The 14,886-nt window shown below is 42.0% G+C and overlaps 2 protein-coding genes across 4 annotated transcripts; one reads left to right on the top strand and one right to left on the bottom strand.

Annotated features, from left to right (window-relative positions):
• The first annotated feature begins 109 nt into the window (after positions 1-109).
• LOC124146287 (membrane progestin receptor beta-like) lies at positions 110-7,143 on the top strand. Of its 3 annotated transcripts, none has more exons than XM_046516520.2 (2): positions 110-206; positions 5,915-7,143. In XM_046516520.2, exon 2 carries the CDS (start codon positions 5,926-5,928, stop codon positions 6,952-6,954), a length of 1,029 nt encoding a protein of 342 aa, XP_046372476.2. In that variant the 5' UTR covers positions 110-206; positions 5,915-5,925; the 3' UTR covers positions 6,955-7,143. The 3 variants fall into 3 exon arrangements, with proteins under 3 accessions (XP_046372476.2, XP_046372474.2, XP_046372475.2); XM_046516518.2 differs by lacking the exon at positions 110-206 and adding an exon at positions 227-516; XM_046516519.2 differs by lacking the exon at positions 110-206 and adding an exon at positions 548-683.
• A 569-nt stretch (positions 7,144-7,712) lies between these two features.
• Positions 7,713-11,057, bottom strand: LOC124146212. The gene is made up of 6 exons (XM_048399343.1): positions 10,971-11,057; positions 9,102-9,647; positions 8,808-9,017; positions 8,564-8,724; positions 8,017-8,077; positions 7,713-7,739 (listed from the first exon to the last, which is right to left on the bottom strand). The coding sequence occupies exons 1-6, from the start codon at positions 11,055-11,057 to the stop codon at positions 7,713-7,715; spliced, it is 1,092 nt and encodes a 363-aa protein (XP_048255300.1).
• Positions 11,058-14,886: the final 3,829 nt, after the last annotated feature.

Genomic DNA, 14,886 nt, shown 5'->3' on the forward strand with positions numbered 1-14,886 from the left:
AATATAACGGTACATATGCTGACCACATTGTTGGAGTATAACGGATCATATACACAATGTAAGCTGTTCAAGGTTAATACAATAACAAAGTCATTAACATCGGCCAGATAGCATGCTCCAGTGCTAGGTATACCTTGATCGCAGGCCTCCAGGTAAAACATGCATTTATACAGAAAAGGTGTGTTTCCATGGTAACCATGAAACAGGTAGGTGCCTGCCAGGAACTTGTGTTCTGTGAGAGCGTGGAGGTCGGCGAGAGAGAGAGAGGGAGCGTGCGGGCGAGTGAGCGGTGGTGTGGCAGAGAAAGAAGCCATGACGGGCTATGGAGATGGTTTGTGTAACCACGTCGCCCCTGTTCAAGTATTGTGGGGGTGTTTGGATTTGTTTTGGTGACAAGGGCGGAGGTCTATCAGCACTTTTCATGGAGTGTCGGAGGCAGCGGGGCGCTGAATGGAAAATATGTCGCGGTAACCTCTTCCAAAGTCAAACTTTTTGTTTTGGCCGAGCGTTGAATATGTAAGTTTATAATAACCGGACATGTACCTTTTATAAAGATTGACTGTACCGACATGTATGAAAAAATTGCATGTACTCAACGAGTGATCTAGCATGCTTCAATTCTCACTACAACTGACATCCATAACGCAGGGTCAAATGAGCTTTTCAAGCGTCCCTTGTTTAAGGTAATATTTCTTGTTTGCCTCATAGCCTGTTACCAGTGACGGCTTGGTCAGTAATATGTAGCCTAGAATACGCTTATAAGCACCAAGTGTAATATTTATTATGTAGAGCTCGTTTATGTAACATGCGATTCGAGCTTGTGCTTATCGCGGTTGCAACGCACCTGTTGGCTCAGTGTTATGTGCAGGTAATTTGTATGCATGGCCTGTCTACATTGTTAAACTGTCTACATTGTTAAACTGTTGTGTAGCTGTCTAGACATCATACACGTACATAACTGTTATAAGTTTAATAATGTGGAGCGTTTTATAGTCATTAACTGTGATACGTGTTTTCAGAGAGAGTGTGTGTCATAGAAGAGGGACAACTCCGATAGCGATAACAAAAATATGATTAAAAAAAGCTCGGTTAATAAAATATGATACAGGGAAAAATCGCCATATCCGTCTGTATAATGAAGTTGTCTGTAAAACATATCTATTTTCCTAAAAGCAATATTCTATATAACAGCGGGATTTATGACAGTAATTATATTAGCGATAACATGAATTATTAGTCACAGGATGTTGCATCATGTCCTATCTAAGATTGGCATAGAAATGATATTCTAGGTGAAAATATACAGATTTGATTTAATTGCAGGGGCAGAATCTTTTTTTCCAGATGGGTGCAATTGAGAGGTCTGATGTCTCATGGCACAAAGCTAAAGCATCACTCTTTTAAGCAGCAGCTATACAACAACAATGTAATTACTCTCGTCATAACACACCAACAATGTCACACGAGACGATGGTTTGGGCCACTGCATATTGTATGAGAATAACACTACTATGACACATCAACAATGTCACAGAAGACGATGGGTTGGGCCACTGCATATTGTATGAGAATAGCACTACTTTAACACATCAACAATGTCACACAAGACAATGGGTTGGGCCACTGCATATTGTATGAGAATAACACTACTATAACACATCAACAATGTCACGCAAGACGATGGGTTGGACCACTGCATATTGTATGAGAATAACACTACTATGACACGTCATCGATGTCACACAAGACGATAGGTTGGGCCACTGTATATTGTATGAGAATAACACGACTATGACACATCAACAATGTCACACAAGACGATGGGTTGGGCCACTGCATATTGTATGTAAATAACACTACTATAACACGTCATCATTGTCACACTGCATATTGTATGTAAATAACACTACTATAACACGTCATCGATGTCACACAAGACGATGGGTTGGGCCACTGCATATTGTATGAGAATAACACTACTATAACACATCAACAATGTTACGCAAAACGATGGGTTGGGCCACTGCATATTGTATGTAAATAACACTACTATAACACGTCATCATTGTCACGCAAGACGATGGGTTGGGCCACTGCATATTGTATGAGAATAACACTACTATAACACATTATCATTGTCACGTAAGACGATTGGTTGGGCCACTGCATGTTGTATGAGAATAACACTACTATAACACATCAACAATGTTACGCAAAACGATGGGTTGGGCCACTGCATATTGTATGTAAATAACACTACTATAACACGTCATCATTGTCACACGAGACGATGGGTTGGGCCACTGCATGTTGTATGAGAATAACACGACTATGACACATCAACAATGTCACACAAGACGATGGGTTGGGCCACTGCATATTGTATGTAAATAACACTACTATAACACGTCATCGATGTCACACAAGACGATGGGTTGGGCCACTGCATATTGTATGAGAATAACACTACTATAACACATCAACAATGTTACGCAAAACGATGGGTTGGGCCACTGTATATTGTATGTAAATAACACTACTATAACACGTCATCGATGTCACACAAGACGATGGGTTGGGCCACTGCATATTGTATGAGAATAACACTACTATAACACATCAACAATGTTACGCAAAACGATGGGTTGGGCCACTGCATATTGTATGTAAATAACACTACTATAACACGTCATCATTGTCACGCAAGACGATGGGTTTGGCCACTGCATATTATATGAGAATAACACTACTATAACACATTATCATTGTCACGTAAGACGATTGGTTGGGCCACTGCATGTTGTATGAGAATAACAATACTATAACACATCAACAATGTTACGCAAAACGATGGGTTGGGCCACTGCATATTGTATGTAAATAACACTACTATAACACATCATCATTGTCACACGAGACGATAGGTTGGGCCACTGCATGTTGTATGAGAATAACACTACTATAACACGTCATCATTGTCACGTAAGACGATTGGTTGGGCCACTGCATGTTGTATGAGAATAACACTACTATAACACATCAACAATGTTACGCAAAACGATGGGTTGGGCCACTGCATATTGTATGTAAATAACACTACTATAACAGGTCATCATTGTCACACGAGACGATGGGTTGGGCCACTGCATATTTTACGGGAATAACACTACTATAACACATTATCATTGTCACGTAAGACGATTGGTTGGGCCCCTGCATATTTTACGGGAATAACACTACTATAACACATTATCATTGTCACGTAAGACGATGGGTCGGGCCACTGCATGTTGTATGAGAATAACACTACTATAACACATTATCATTGTCACGTAAGACGATTGGTTGGGCCACTGCATGTTGTATGAGAATAACACTACTATAACACATTATCATTGTCACGTAAGACGATGGGTTGGGCCACTGCATGTTGTATGAGAATAACACTACTATGACACATCAAGAATGTCACACAAGACGATGGGTTGGGCCACTGCATGTTGTATGAGAATAACACTACTATAACACGTCATCATTGTCACGCTAGACGATTGTTTGGGGCCACTGCATATTGTATGAGAATAACACTACTATAACACATTATCATTGTCACGTAAGACGATGGGTTGGGCCACTGCATGTTGTATGAGAATAACACTACTATGACACATCAAGAATGTCACACAAGACGATGGGTTGGGCCACTGCATATTGTATGTTAATAACTCTACTTTAACTCATCAACAATGTCACGCAAGACGATGGGTTGGGCCACTGCATGTTGTATGAGAATAACACTACTTTAACACATCAACAATGTTACGCAAAACGATGGGTTGGGCCACTGACACGCAAACAGTGTCATACGGGACTGTATTGGGCCATTGTACATGAATTTGTCTACTAAGGCACGTCCACAGTGTCATACGGGACTGTATTGGGCCTTTGTACATGGATATGTCTACTAAGGCACGTCCACAGTGTCATACGGGACTGTATTGGGCCATTGTACATGAATATGTCTACTAAGGCACGTCCACAGTGTCATACGGGACTGTATTGGGCCATTGTACATGAATATGTCTACTAAGGCACGTCCACAGTGCCATACGGGACTGTATTGGGCCATTGTACATGAATATGTCTACTAAGGCACGTCCACAGTGTAATACGGGACTGTATTTGGCCATTGTACATGGATATGTCTACTAAGGCACGTCCACAGTGTCATACGGGACTGTATTGGGCCATTGTACATGGATATGTCTACTAAGGCACGCCCACATACGGGACTATAGGTTAGGCCATAGTATGTAGATAATAACATTTTGCAAATAGTTCACCGGACCTTTGTTATTCAGACTCACTATATTCTACTGATTAAGTGTCTGGTCTGTTCATTATATATCGCACACAACCATAACAATGTGCGGTGTGTAACTGTGTCATGCGCAATAATAGGACTATATTGTTGTCCGGTATCCACAGAGTTTGAATAAAACGGATTGAAAGGATAAAACCCCACCAATACCAAAAGCATTGTTCCAAGGGAAGTGTAACAGTTAGCATATATTGATATCTGCGTCGTGTTTCTATGGGCTTCTATAGACTGATAATTCAATTACGGACGCAGCTTAATAACAGGAAACCAATCGTGACTGGTCTGTGTATGACATTGCAGTATAACAACTGGCTTTCAACTAAACATCCCATTTATATTCTTCATTATTCTCAGCATGTAACTGAGATGATATTTAATGTGAACAATATTATTCCTAATCAATGACAGCGGCTGTGAATCATGTGGAATATACCTAGATAGACCAACATATTTTCTACATAATATACCAGCATAATATTGCCGGCGAAATATAAGGGAACTGATGAAATGATAGCAAAGGTGTAATGACTGTGATTTATTTCCGGCGTGTAGATCACTATCTGGCGTGTCCACCATGTTGGACGATACATGCACGACAACTTGATGGCAAACTGTTGATTATGGGTGCTGTTGGTATTGCCCGCCATTCCGCCTGAAGTGCTAACCCAAGCAGGGCCACGTTGTCGGGTGCTGGGTCTCTGTCGTACACACTCTGACTTAGAACATGCCACAGATCCTGTTTTGGGTGATGTCAGGAAACGTTGCGGGCCAGTCCTATGCCCACTCACAATCACAAAATTAGTTCGCCTGTCATGTGTGATACCGCCCCACACCATGACACTACCGTTCAAATAGTATGGTCACGAGTTGTTGCCCTGGCATACCGATCGCCGCTACCTCGCAAACAGCGTTTTCTGCCATCTGTGAATCGGAGGCAAAACCTTGATTCGTCTGTGAACATGGTGTGACGCCAGTGGAACACAACCCGTCCCTGGTGTTGCCTGGCTCACCCCCATATTTATCGCCTATGGTAAACTATTAGGGTTACACCCTTCACAGGACGCCTTGCTCTCAGGCAATTCGTCTTCCTGCAATTGTACTTATTGACAACAGGAGCAGATATCAATCTTTAGCGTAGAGAAATCAATTTAATGAGGCAATCTTATCAAGGTTGCATTAGGTTTTGTGAGTCCCCAATTGGAGCGCACACTTTTGTTTCTGTGTGCATCACGTGCTGTTCATGGATAATGTGAAATTTCATTGTGGTTATATATTGCCTTAAAATGCAACGCCTCGGTTTTGTAAATGTACGTGTCAACGACAGCTACCTTCAAATCAATAGTTCCCTTATTATTTTCGTTGGTAATATGTATAATGCATGATATGAAAAGGTGATTCATAATTATACAATCCACTGTTACACGAGCCATGCTATATAAGTGATGGTAATAGGAACTGGCGTTAGTGTGTGTCCAACCTAGGCGAGGACATATTTGCTGCTCTTGCCGTGTAACAACTTATTTCACTTTCCAGACGTATTGAAGATGCTGAGGTCGGAGCTGACGTCGCTGATGATTCGGGCCCATCATCTGCTCCGAAAGCAGCCGACATTCAAGTCGGAGGAAGTTCCGATGTTGTACCGCGAGCCAGGGGTTCTAACCGGATATCGTCTGCCTGGAATGAAACTGGTATCCTATATCATCAGCGTCCTACAGTTGAACAACGAGGTCGTCAACGTTTGGACACATCTCATCGGCTTTGTGGTCGTTCTCTTCAAGATCCACTTTCTGCTGGAAGAATTTGGACCAGACGATTCTAGGATCTTCCCGGTCATCGGTTTCGGAGTCTGTTGTCTTGTTTATACCTCTTTCAGCGTGATCGCGCATACTCTTCACTCTATCTCTCCCGTTGTCCATTACACGTGCTTCCAAGTTGACTACGCCGGAATAGCACTGTACGCCTTTGGGGGGTCACTCTCAGTGTTTTATACGAGTGCCGACAGTGAAACAAAAATCCAGCTGCAGTCGTGGTTTCTTCCCGTGAACTTCACACTCTCTTGGTTTTGCTTTCTGTGTTGTTGTATAGCGAAGCTAAAATATCGTAGACCATATCCGATCAGTAGAAAGTTATGGCAGGTGATCCCTTATGGTGTTCACACGCTCTTCACAATGGCGCTCGTCTTCCGCAGAACCGTCAAGTGTTACTCCGACAACTGCAGCGACCCGGGGTTATACATGCATGGAACTGCCGTCATACTCGCCTTTATTGCAGCCTTGACCTTTTCAAGCCATCTTCCGGAGAAAGTGTGGCCAGGTCTGTTTGATTTGATTGGTCAAGGACACCATGTGTTCCACGTGGTCAGCATCTTTCTAACCCTCAAACAGTTTGATGCTGCTCATTGGGACATTTTGCATTCCAGTATTGACGTCACTAACGACGTCACACCTAAATTATCCTCAGTACTGGGCGTGATAACTGGTTTGTGTGTGTGCTGTGTCTTAACTATTCTTGCCTTGAGGCCGTTCGTCACGAAGGTCGTGCAAGATGGTGACATTTTAGAAAAAAAGAAATGAGTGATTTAGTATGTATAAATTATTTTGTATGTTTTACAGATTGATATTGATATATTTTGTAATACGTGGGTGTCATAAACGATTTTTGTATCAGCAAACGTTTGTTTATATGTTGTGCTTCTCTAAGCACGGAAGACTCTTGAGATACACAGCTTGACAGCTTGGAAGCCTTAGTAGATACATGTCTAAGCAAGGGGTGGGGGGGTGGGGGGGGGGGGGGGGGGGGGAGTGGGGGTTGGTGTGTTCTATCTGATAGTATGGAACCGGCGAATAGCCTTTCCTGTGTAATGTCATCTGGACCTGAGCCCTGCTCAATACTTGTGGAACACAGCCCTGGCCCGAAGACAAAATTGGTCCCGTAATATAAAAACATTAACTTTTTATTCTTTTCAGGGATATGCCTGTGCATATGAAAACGTTTGTTTTACCAAACAATGTCTGGATATCCTTCAACAAAGATTTAGCGATGCCTTCAAGAATGGTCTCATATATTCTTATAAGATTTTCGCTTTGAAAACTTTAGAGGCAGAACAGTATTTAAGGTAATATATACTGGCTCAACGCTGTTTAAAATGGAACATGTTTTGTTTGAGTGGGGTGCACAATATTGAATATGACATTCCGAAATCACACAAAGTCTTTAATTGTTGTCGAGCACATATATCCAGTAACTATCTTATAAAAAAAATCAGTAGCTCTGTTTTTTCTCATGTTGTCAACTGTCATTGTATGTATTTTTCACCATGTGAATGTGTAATCTATGTGTTTTGGCCAAAAGGCCTTTCCTGCAATAAACACAACTGAATATTAGAACTATACACAGCACACTGCTGTAATGAGACAATCGACTTTTTGTTGAAAAATGAAACCCGATGTCAGAAGCGAATGTGGAGATATCAGAGCTTCCACCATCCCCATCCTGAAGATGCTTCACGCTATGATATAACTGAAATGCTGTTAAACTCCAACTCATTCACTCACGCACAGGCATTCAATTTCAATTTGGATTTTATCTTAGCTATCTTATTCTTTTTGCTATACCGGAAGTCTTAGATACCTTACATGTCGCAGGGAGATGTAGTTAACCGGGTTAGCTGCAGCGGATGGTTTCTCCCCGTTATATCTGAAAATAACAAAACTTTACAAAACTTCTTACCTACTCGTCACAGATACGACGACACAACGATCGTAGCGTTATGTTTAGCGTTACTCCCATACAATAAACTAGATTAACGATAGTCGTACTGCTACAATCGCTTTGTGGAACCTGGAATCTTAATAAAAGTGGCCACTATTGTTATATATGTCGACAGGACTGCACGTTAACCGGAGTTACACATAGAGTTAATATCGAACACATGAACAGGAATATCAAACACATGAACAGGAACATATGATACATGAACAGGAACAACTTATCAATGAACAGAAACACCTGACACATGTACAGGAACATCTAAGCAAGGAGCAGGAACACCTGATACATGAATAGGAACATCTGACGAACGAACAGGAACACATGCTACCTGAACAAGAACATCTGACGAATGAACAGGAACACCTGATACATGAATAGGAACATCTGACAATGAAAAGGAACACATGATACATGAACAGGAACATCTGGCCAAGGAACAGGAACACCTGATACATGAACGAGAACCTCTGACCAATGAACAGGAACACCTGATACATGAACGAGAACCTCTGATCAATGAACAGGAACACCTGATACATGACCAGGAACATCTGACCAAGGAACAGGAACACCTGATACATGAATAGGAACATCTGACAATGAACAGGAACACATAATACATGAACAAGAACATCTGACCAATGAACAGGAACACCTGATACATGAACGAGAACCTCTGACCAATGAACAGGAACACCTGATACATGAACGAGAACCTCTGACTAATGAACAGGAACACATGATACATGAACAGGAACATCTGACCAAGGAACAGAAACACATGATACATGAACAAGAACATCTGACCAATGAACAGGAACACCTGATACATGAACGAGAACATCTGACCAATGAACAGGAACACCTGTTACATGAATAGGAACATCTGACCAAGGAACAGGAACACATGATACATGAACAAGAACATCTGACCAATGAACAGGAACACCTGATACATGAACGAGAACATCTGACCAATGAACAGGAACACATGATACATGAATAGGAACATCTGACCAATGAACAGGAACACATGATACATGAACAAGAACATCTGACCAATGAACAGGAACACATGATACATGAACAAGAACATCTGACCAATGAACAGGAACACCTGATACATGAACAGGAACATTTGACCAAGGAACAGGAACACATGATATATGAATAGGAACATCTGACCAATGAACAGAAACACATGATACATGAACAGGAACATCTGACCAATGAACAGGAACACCTGATACATGAATAGGAACATCTGACCAATGAACAGGAACACATGATACATGAACAAGAACATCTGACCAATGAACAGGAACACCTGATACATGAACAGGAACATCTGACCAATGAACAGGAACACATGATACATGAACAAGGACATCTGACCAATGAACAGGAACACATGATATATAAACAGAAACATCTTGCCAATGAACAGGAACACATGATACATGAACAGGAACATGTGACCAATGAACAGGAACACCTGATACATAAACAGAAACATTTGACCTATGAACAGGAACACATGATACATGAACGAGAACATCTGACCAATGAACAGGAACACATGATACATAACAGAAACATTTGACCTATGAACAGGAACATCTGGTACTTGAACAGGAACATCTGATATATGAACAGGATCATTAGATATATGACCAGGCACATCTGATATATGAACAGGAACATCTGGTTCATGCACAGGAACATCCGAATTGTGAACATGAACATCTGATATATAAACCAGGACATCTGACATATGAACAGGAACATCTGATATATGAACAAGAAGATCAAACACATGAACAAGAACATCTGATATATGGACAGGAACATCTGATATATATACAAGAACATCTGATATACGAACATGAACCTCTGATATATGAACAGGAACATCTGGTTCATGAGCAGAAACATCGAACACATGAACAGAAACATGTGATACAGGAACAGGAACATTTGAAACATGAACAGGATCATCAAATACGTGAACAGGGACATCACACACATGGACTGGAATATTTGACAAAAAGCAGGAAGATTAAACACAAGAACATGAACATGTGATACATGTACAGGAATATCAAACCCATGAACAAGAACATCAAACACATAACAGAATGTTTTAACAAAATACAGGGAAAACTCCTGACACATGTTCATCGAACACACGAACAAGAACATCAAACACATGAACAGGAACATGTGATACATGAACAGGAACATCAAACACATGACATAAATATTTAACAAAATAGAAGGAGATTGAACACAAGAACAGGATCATCAAAAACATGAACAAGAACTCATGACACATATACATTGAACAGGTGAATCCGGTATATAAATTGGATATATGTTATTGGAAAATGTTGGTGGCCTGATATTCGACATCGCTGTAGGACGTATCCAAAGCGGGGAATCGCAGTCTTCTGTTTCACGCCACATTAACGTCCACCACAGCACCATTTGCCGCATTTGGAACCAATACACACAGTTCAATTCCACTGCAGACCGTCCGAGAACCGGCCTACCAAGAGTTACCACCCCTGCACAGGATCGCTGCATGTCGCAATGCCAAAGCTACGGAGACTGCAGGACGCATCCCTGGTTTGAGGAGGATATCGGACCAGACTGTCAGGGACCATTTTAGCGAGACTGTAATCCGACCCAGAAGACCACTTATCGTCCCTGTTGTGCAACAGATCCATCCATATCCTACATCACGACATCTGACTTGGTTGTGGTTCGGGGAAATTTGACAGCAAATCGCTACATGAATCAAATTCTTCAACCTCACCTTCTTCCAAGTATTGACCGTCAGAGGGAGCTGTTTCAACAGGACAGCGCTCCACCGCACAGAGCTCGTGTCACGGTAGACTACCATCATAATGCCAACATCAACATTTTGCCCTGGCCGCCGAGATCTCCAGACACTCCCACAACTGGCCAACGCGTTACAAGCGGAATGGCGCAGAATTCCGCAGGACAGAATTCGTACACGTATCCAGTCAGTGCCAAGGAGATGCAGAGCCGTGATTGCTGCCCGGGGCGGTCAGCGTTACCTTGTGGCCTTATGTGACATGACAATGCACAGATTTCAAGGCCTCTGTACAACGACAACATGTGCCTATCGAGCCCCAAAATTTCATATTTGTATCTATGGGATTTATTAGGTACAATAAATTTACTAATTCTATTAATTTACTGTCATTCCATATACAACGAACTTAGATAATTAACATCATGTATGTGTTTTCACGAACAAATTACAAAATCGTTCACAAAATAAAAAAATAAAATATAGAAAATATTCACTTTTAATGATCTCTGTTAATGATTTTATTTCTATATGTTCTAATAGCAACACAGCGTACAGTTGGATTGGACATTACACAGCGTACTAATGAGAATATGGGAATTATTTAAACATGGCATGACCAAGTTGTTTTTTTCTGAACTGTTCCCAATTTCGAACTATAAGGGGCATTGCGTTAGACTATTGCATTTGTGTCACAATATTCACTCGAATCTTCATTTATGGGCGGAGTATCTGACACCAATATTCGATGGGAATTGAAGCACTTAAACACTTGTGTTTTGCATAATACCTTCAAGGTAAGGTTCTACATGACGAATCTCCTCAAAACCCCAGTGTTATTGCCTGTGCATGTGACACTGATTGCCCCCACTCCGTTATACAGGTACATGTATATAGTTCGTATACAACTCGCCCGGGCACAATGACACATGGCTGGAAATCAAATGTTCACAAAAAGGAGGTGATGACAGCTAACCCCGACGCGGAAAATCATGAACGGGGGGATTGCGAAAGTTTCGTCTGTCACATACAGGAGCGCAATAATTACATGTAATCTTCTTGTATACACTATACGTAATTACCTAGCGTCAGAACAATCAAACCTGCTTAATATATTATCATAAACTAACACTCAATATTTACCTACACATTTAACTTCAACCATTATACACCTATTTTCGCTTAAGGGCTGTACATGTTATACAATGTGATGAAATAAACATTCTAAACACTATTCTTCTTTGTTAAACTGTTTGTCGTGCAGCGATTTGTTCCCGTGTCTGTCTATACGCCGCGTTAGGAACTTGTCCAGGAATATATCGACGGGGTACACATATACGTACCCGGTAACAGGTTCACTCTGCACTAATACAGGGCATCAACTGAATCCTAGACAATGTTTCGACCCGTAATATAACCTACCACTCCACACGTTCTCGACAACATTACTTCGTGCTGTTAAAAATCTAGAGAAACACACGACTCCAGTCACAAGCACATGCAAAGGCAAGGCAATTGTTCATCTAAAAAATCACGGCAACAAAACAGGCGGATACTTTCAAATTTGACGCATCAATGACAAAAGTTATTTCCAGTGCAATTCCCTTATTTGACTTTTGTTGACCATATGTTCCCGTATCTTTTCAGGTGAATAATTGACTTACCGTTGCGTGTGTTTGTGACGGGTGCCACCGGTGCAGCAGGATACGCTCACCTTTTCGTGAACACCTGGTATCATCACTATTTGATTGTGATTCATTAACACGTGCTCATGATATTAGTACAATCGACTCTGCTTTTAGCGGATATTTTTTAATGAATATGGAAAGGGTTTTGTGGCTTTTTAACGACGAAGAGTATAGTCTTGTCACTCCAACTCACGTAGTCCTGGACACTGTACATCCTTTAGGTGAAACGGAACAATTCAAGGTGACGGGGTACAAATATTTTGAAAACAAAATACCAAGAAACGCTAGCTTACTGAGATATAAACATTATCCAGTTGCCAACGTCACTGTCGGTTGCAAACTGAAGCGTTTGTTTTGGGAGATTTTACAGCCGCCACAGTATTTATTTTCAGTGTAAACGACTGTGCGTCGTTGTAAACGGTTTTAGGTCACGGTTGACATATTGCTTCCCGTCCTGCCGAGCGCTGCCTGTGGTTGGAGTGTGACTGTAGGCCATGGAATGGACGATAGGTCACATACAAACTATGTATAAGGTACAAACATATCTTCGCTATGTGTTCTGCAGTATGTGTTATTGTCATTCACAGAGAGCGAGGGGGCACCTGACGACCTTAGGTCAGTAGAGAGTTAAAAGGGATTAGTTATGTTTAACGCTCTTACCACATTTGTTCATTTATATAACGGCTGAAGTTGTTTAAGACTATCAACGTCTTCAAGAAAGAACAAACCTGGCAACTGTCTACAACTGAGAGCTGGAGCCAGATCCCCTCCCAGAAAACGCCGCTGTGAGTTGAATGTTGGAGAAACACCATTGTGTCGTTGTACCAAGCGATCTTAGCCCTAAGGTGATCGTAACTCCCATACCTTCGAACCCACGACCATAGGATCTAGCACTCCTGGCCCTGCACAGCGAATTCCGGTGCCTTAGGTAACTTGGCAAACGTCGCCACCTGACATGACTTAAGGCAGAAATCGATGATCACCTTTTCTCAAAGCCGAAAGCCGCTATGGGGTACTTTAGTCAGAACATGGCCCTTCTTGTGGTCCTACAGTCAGAACATGATCCTACATGGGGTCCTACAGTCAGAACATGGCCCTACATGGGGTACTACAGTCAGAACATGACCTTAAATTGGGTCCTACAGTCAGAACATGACCCTACATTGGGTCCTACAGTCAGAACATGACCCTACATGGGGTCCTACAGTCAGAACATGACCCTAAATGGGACCCTACAGTCAGAGCATGACCCTACATGAGGCCTACAGTAAGAACATGACCCTACATGGAGTTCTTCAGTCAAAACGTGACCCTTTATGGGGTCCTACAGTCAGAACATGACCCTACATGGGGTCCTACAGTCAGAACATGACCCTACATGGGGTCCTACAGTCAGAACATGACCCTAAATGGGACCCTACAGTCAGAGCATGACCCTACATGAGGCCTACAGTAAGAACATGACCCTACATGGAGTTCTTCAGTCAAAACGTGACCCTTTATGGGGTCCTACAGTCAGAACATGACCCTACATGGGGTCCTACAGTCAGAACATGACCTTAAATGGGACCCTACAGTCAGAGCATGACCCTACATGGGGTCCTACAGTCAGAACATGACCCTACATGTGGTTCTACAGTCAAAACATGACCCTACATGGGGTCCTACATTCAGAACATGACCTTAAATGGGACCCTACAGTCAGAGCATGACCCTACATGGGGTCCTACAGTCAGAACATGACCCTACATGGGGTCCTACAGTCAGAACATGACCGTACATATGGTCCTACAGTCAGAACATGACCCTACATGTGGTTCTACAGTCAAAACATGACCCTACATGAGGCCTACAGTCAGAACATGACCCTACATGGAGTTCTACAGTCAAAACGTGACCCTACATGGGGTCCTACAGTCAGAACATGACCGTACATATGGTCCTACAGTCAGAACATGACCCTAAATGGGACCCTACAGTCAGAGCATGACCCTACATGAGGCCTACAGTAAGAACATGACCCTACATGGAGTTCTTCAGTCAAAACGTGACCCTTTATGGGGTCCTACAGTCAGAACATGACCCTACATGGGGTCCTACAGTCAGAACATGACCCTAAATGGGACCCTACAGTCAGAGCATGACCCTACATGGGGTCCTACAGTCAGAACATGACCCTACATGTGGTTCTACAGTCAAAACATGAC

The sequence above is a fragment of the Haliotis rufescens genome, unplaced genomic scaffold, assembly GCF_023055435.1.
Source record: "Haliotis rufescens isolate VD_foot unplaced genomic scaffold, xgHalRufe1.0.p SCAF_2, whole genome shotgun sequence".
NCBI lineage: Eukaryota > Metazoa > Mollusca > Gastropoda > Lepetellida > Haliotidae > Haliotis > Haliotis rufescens.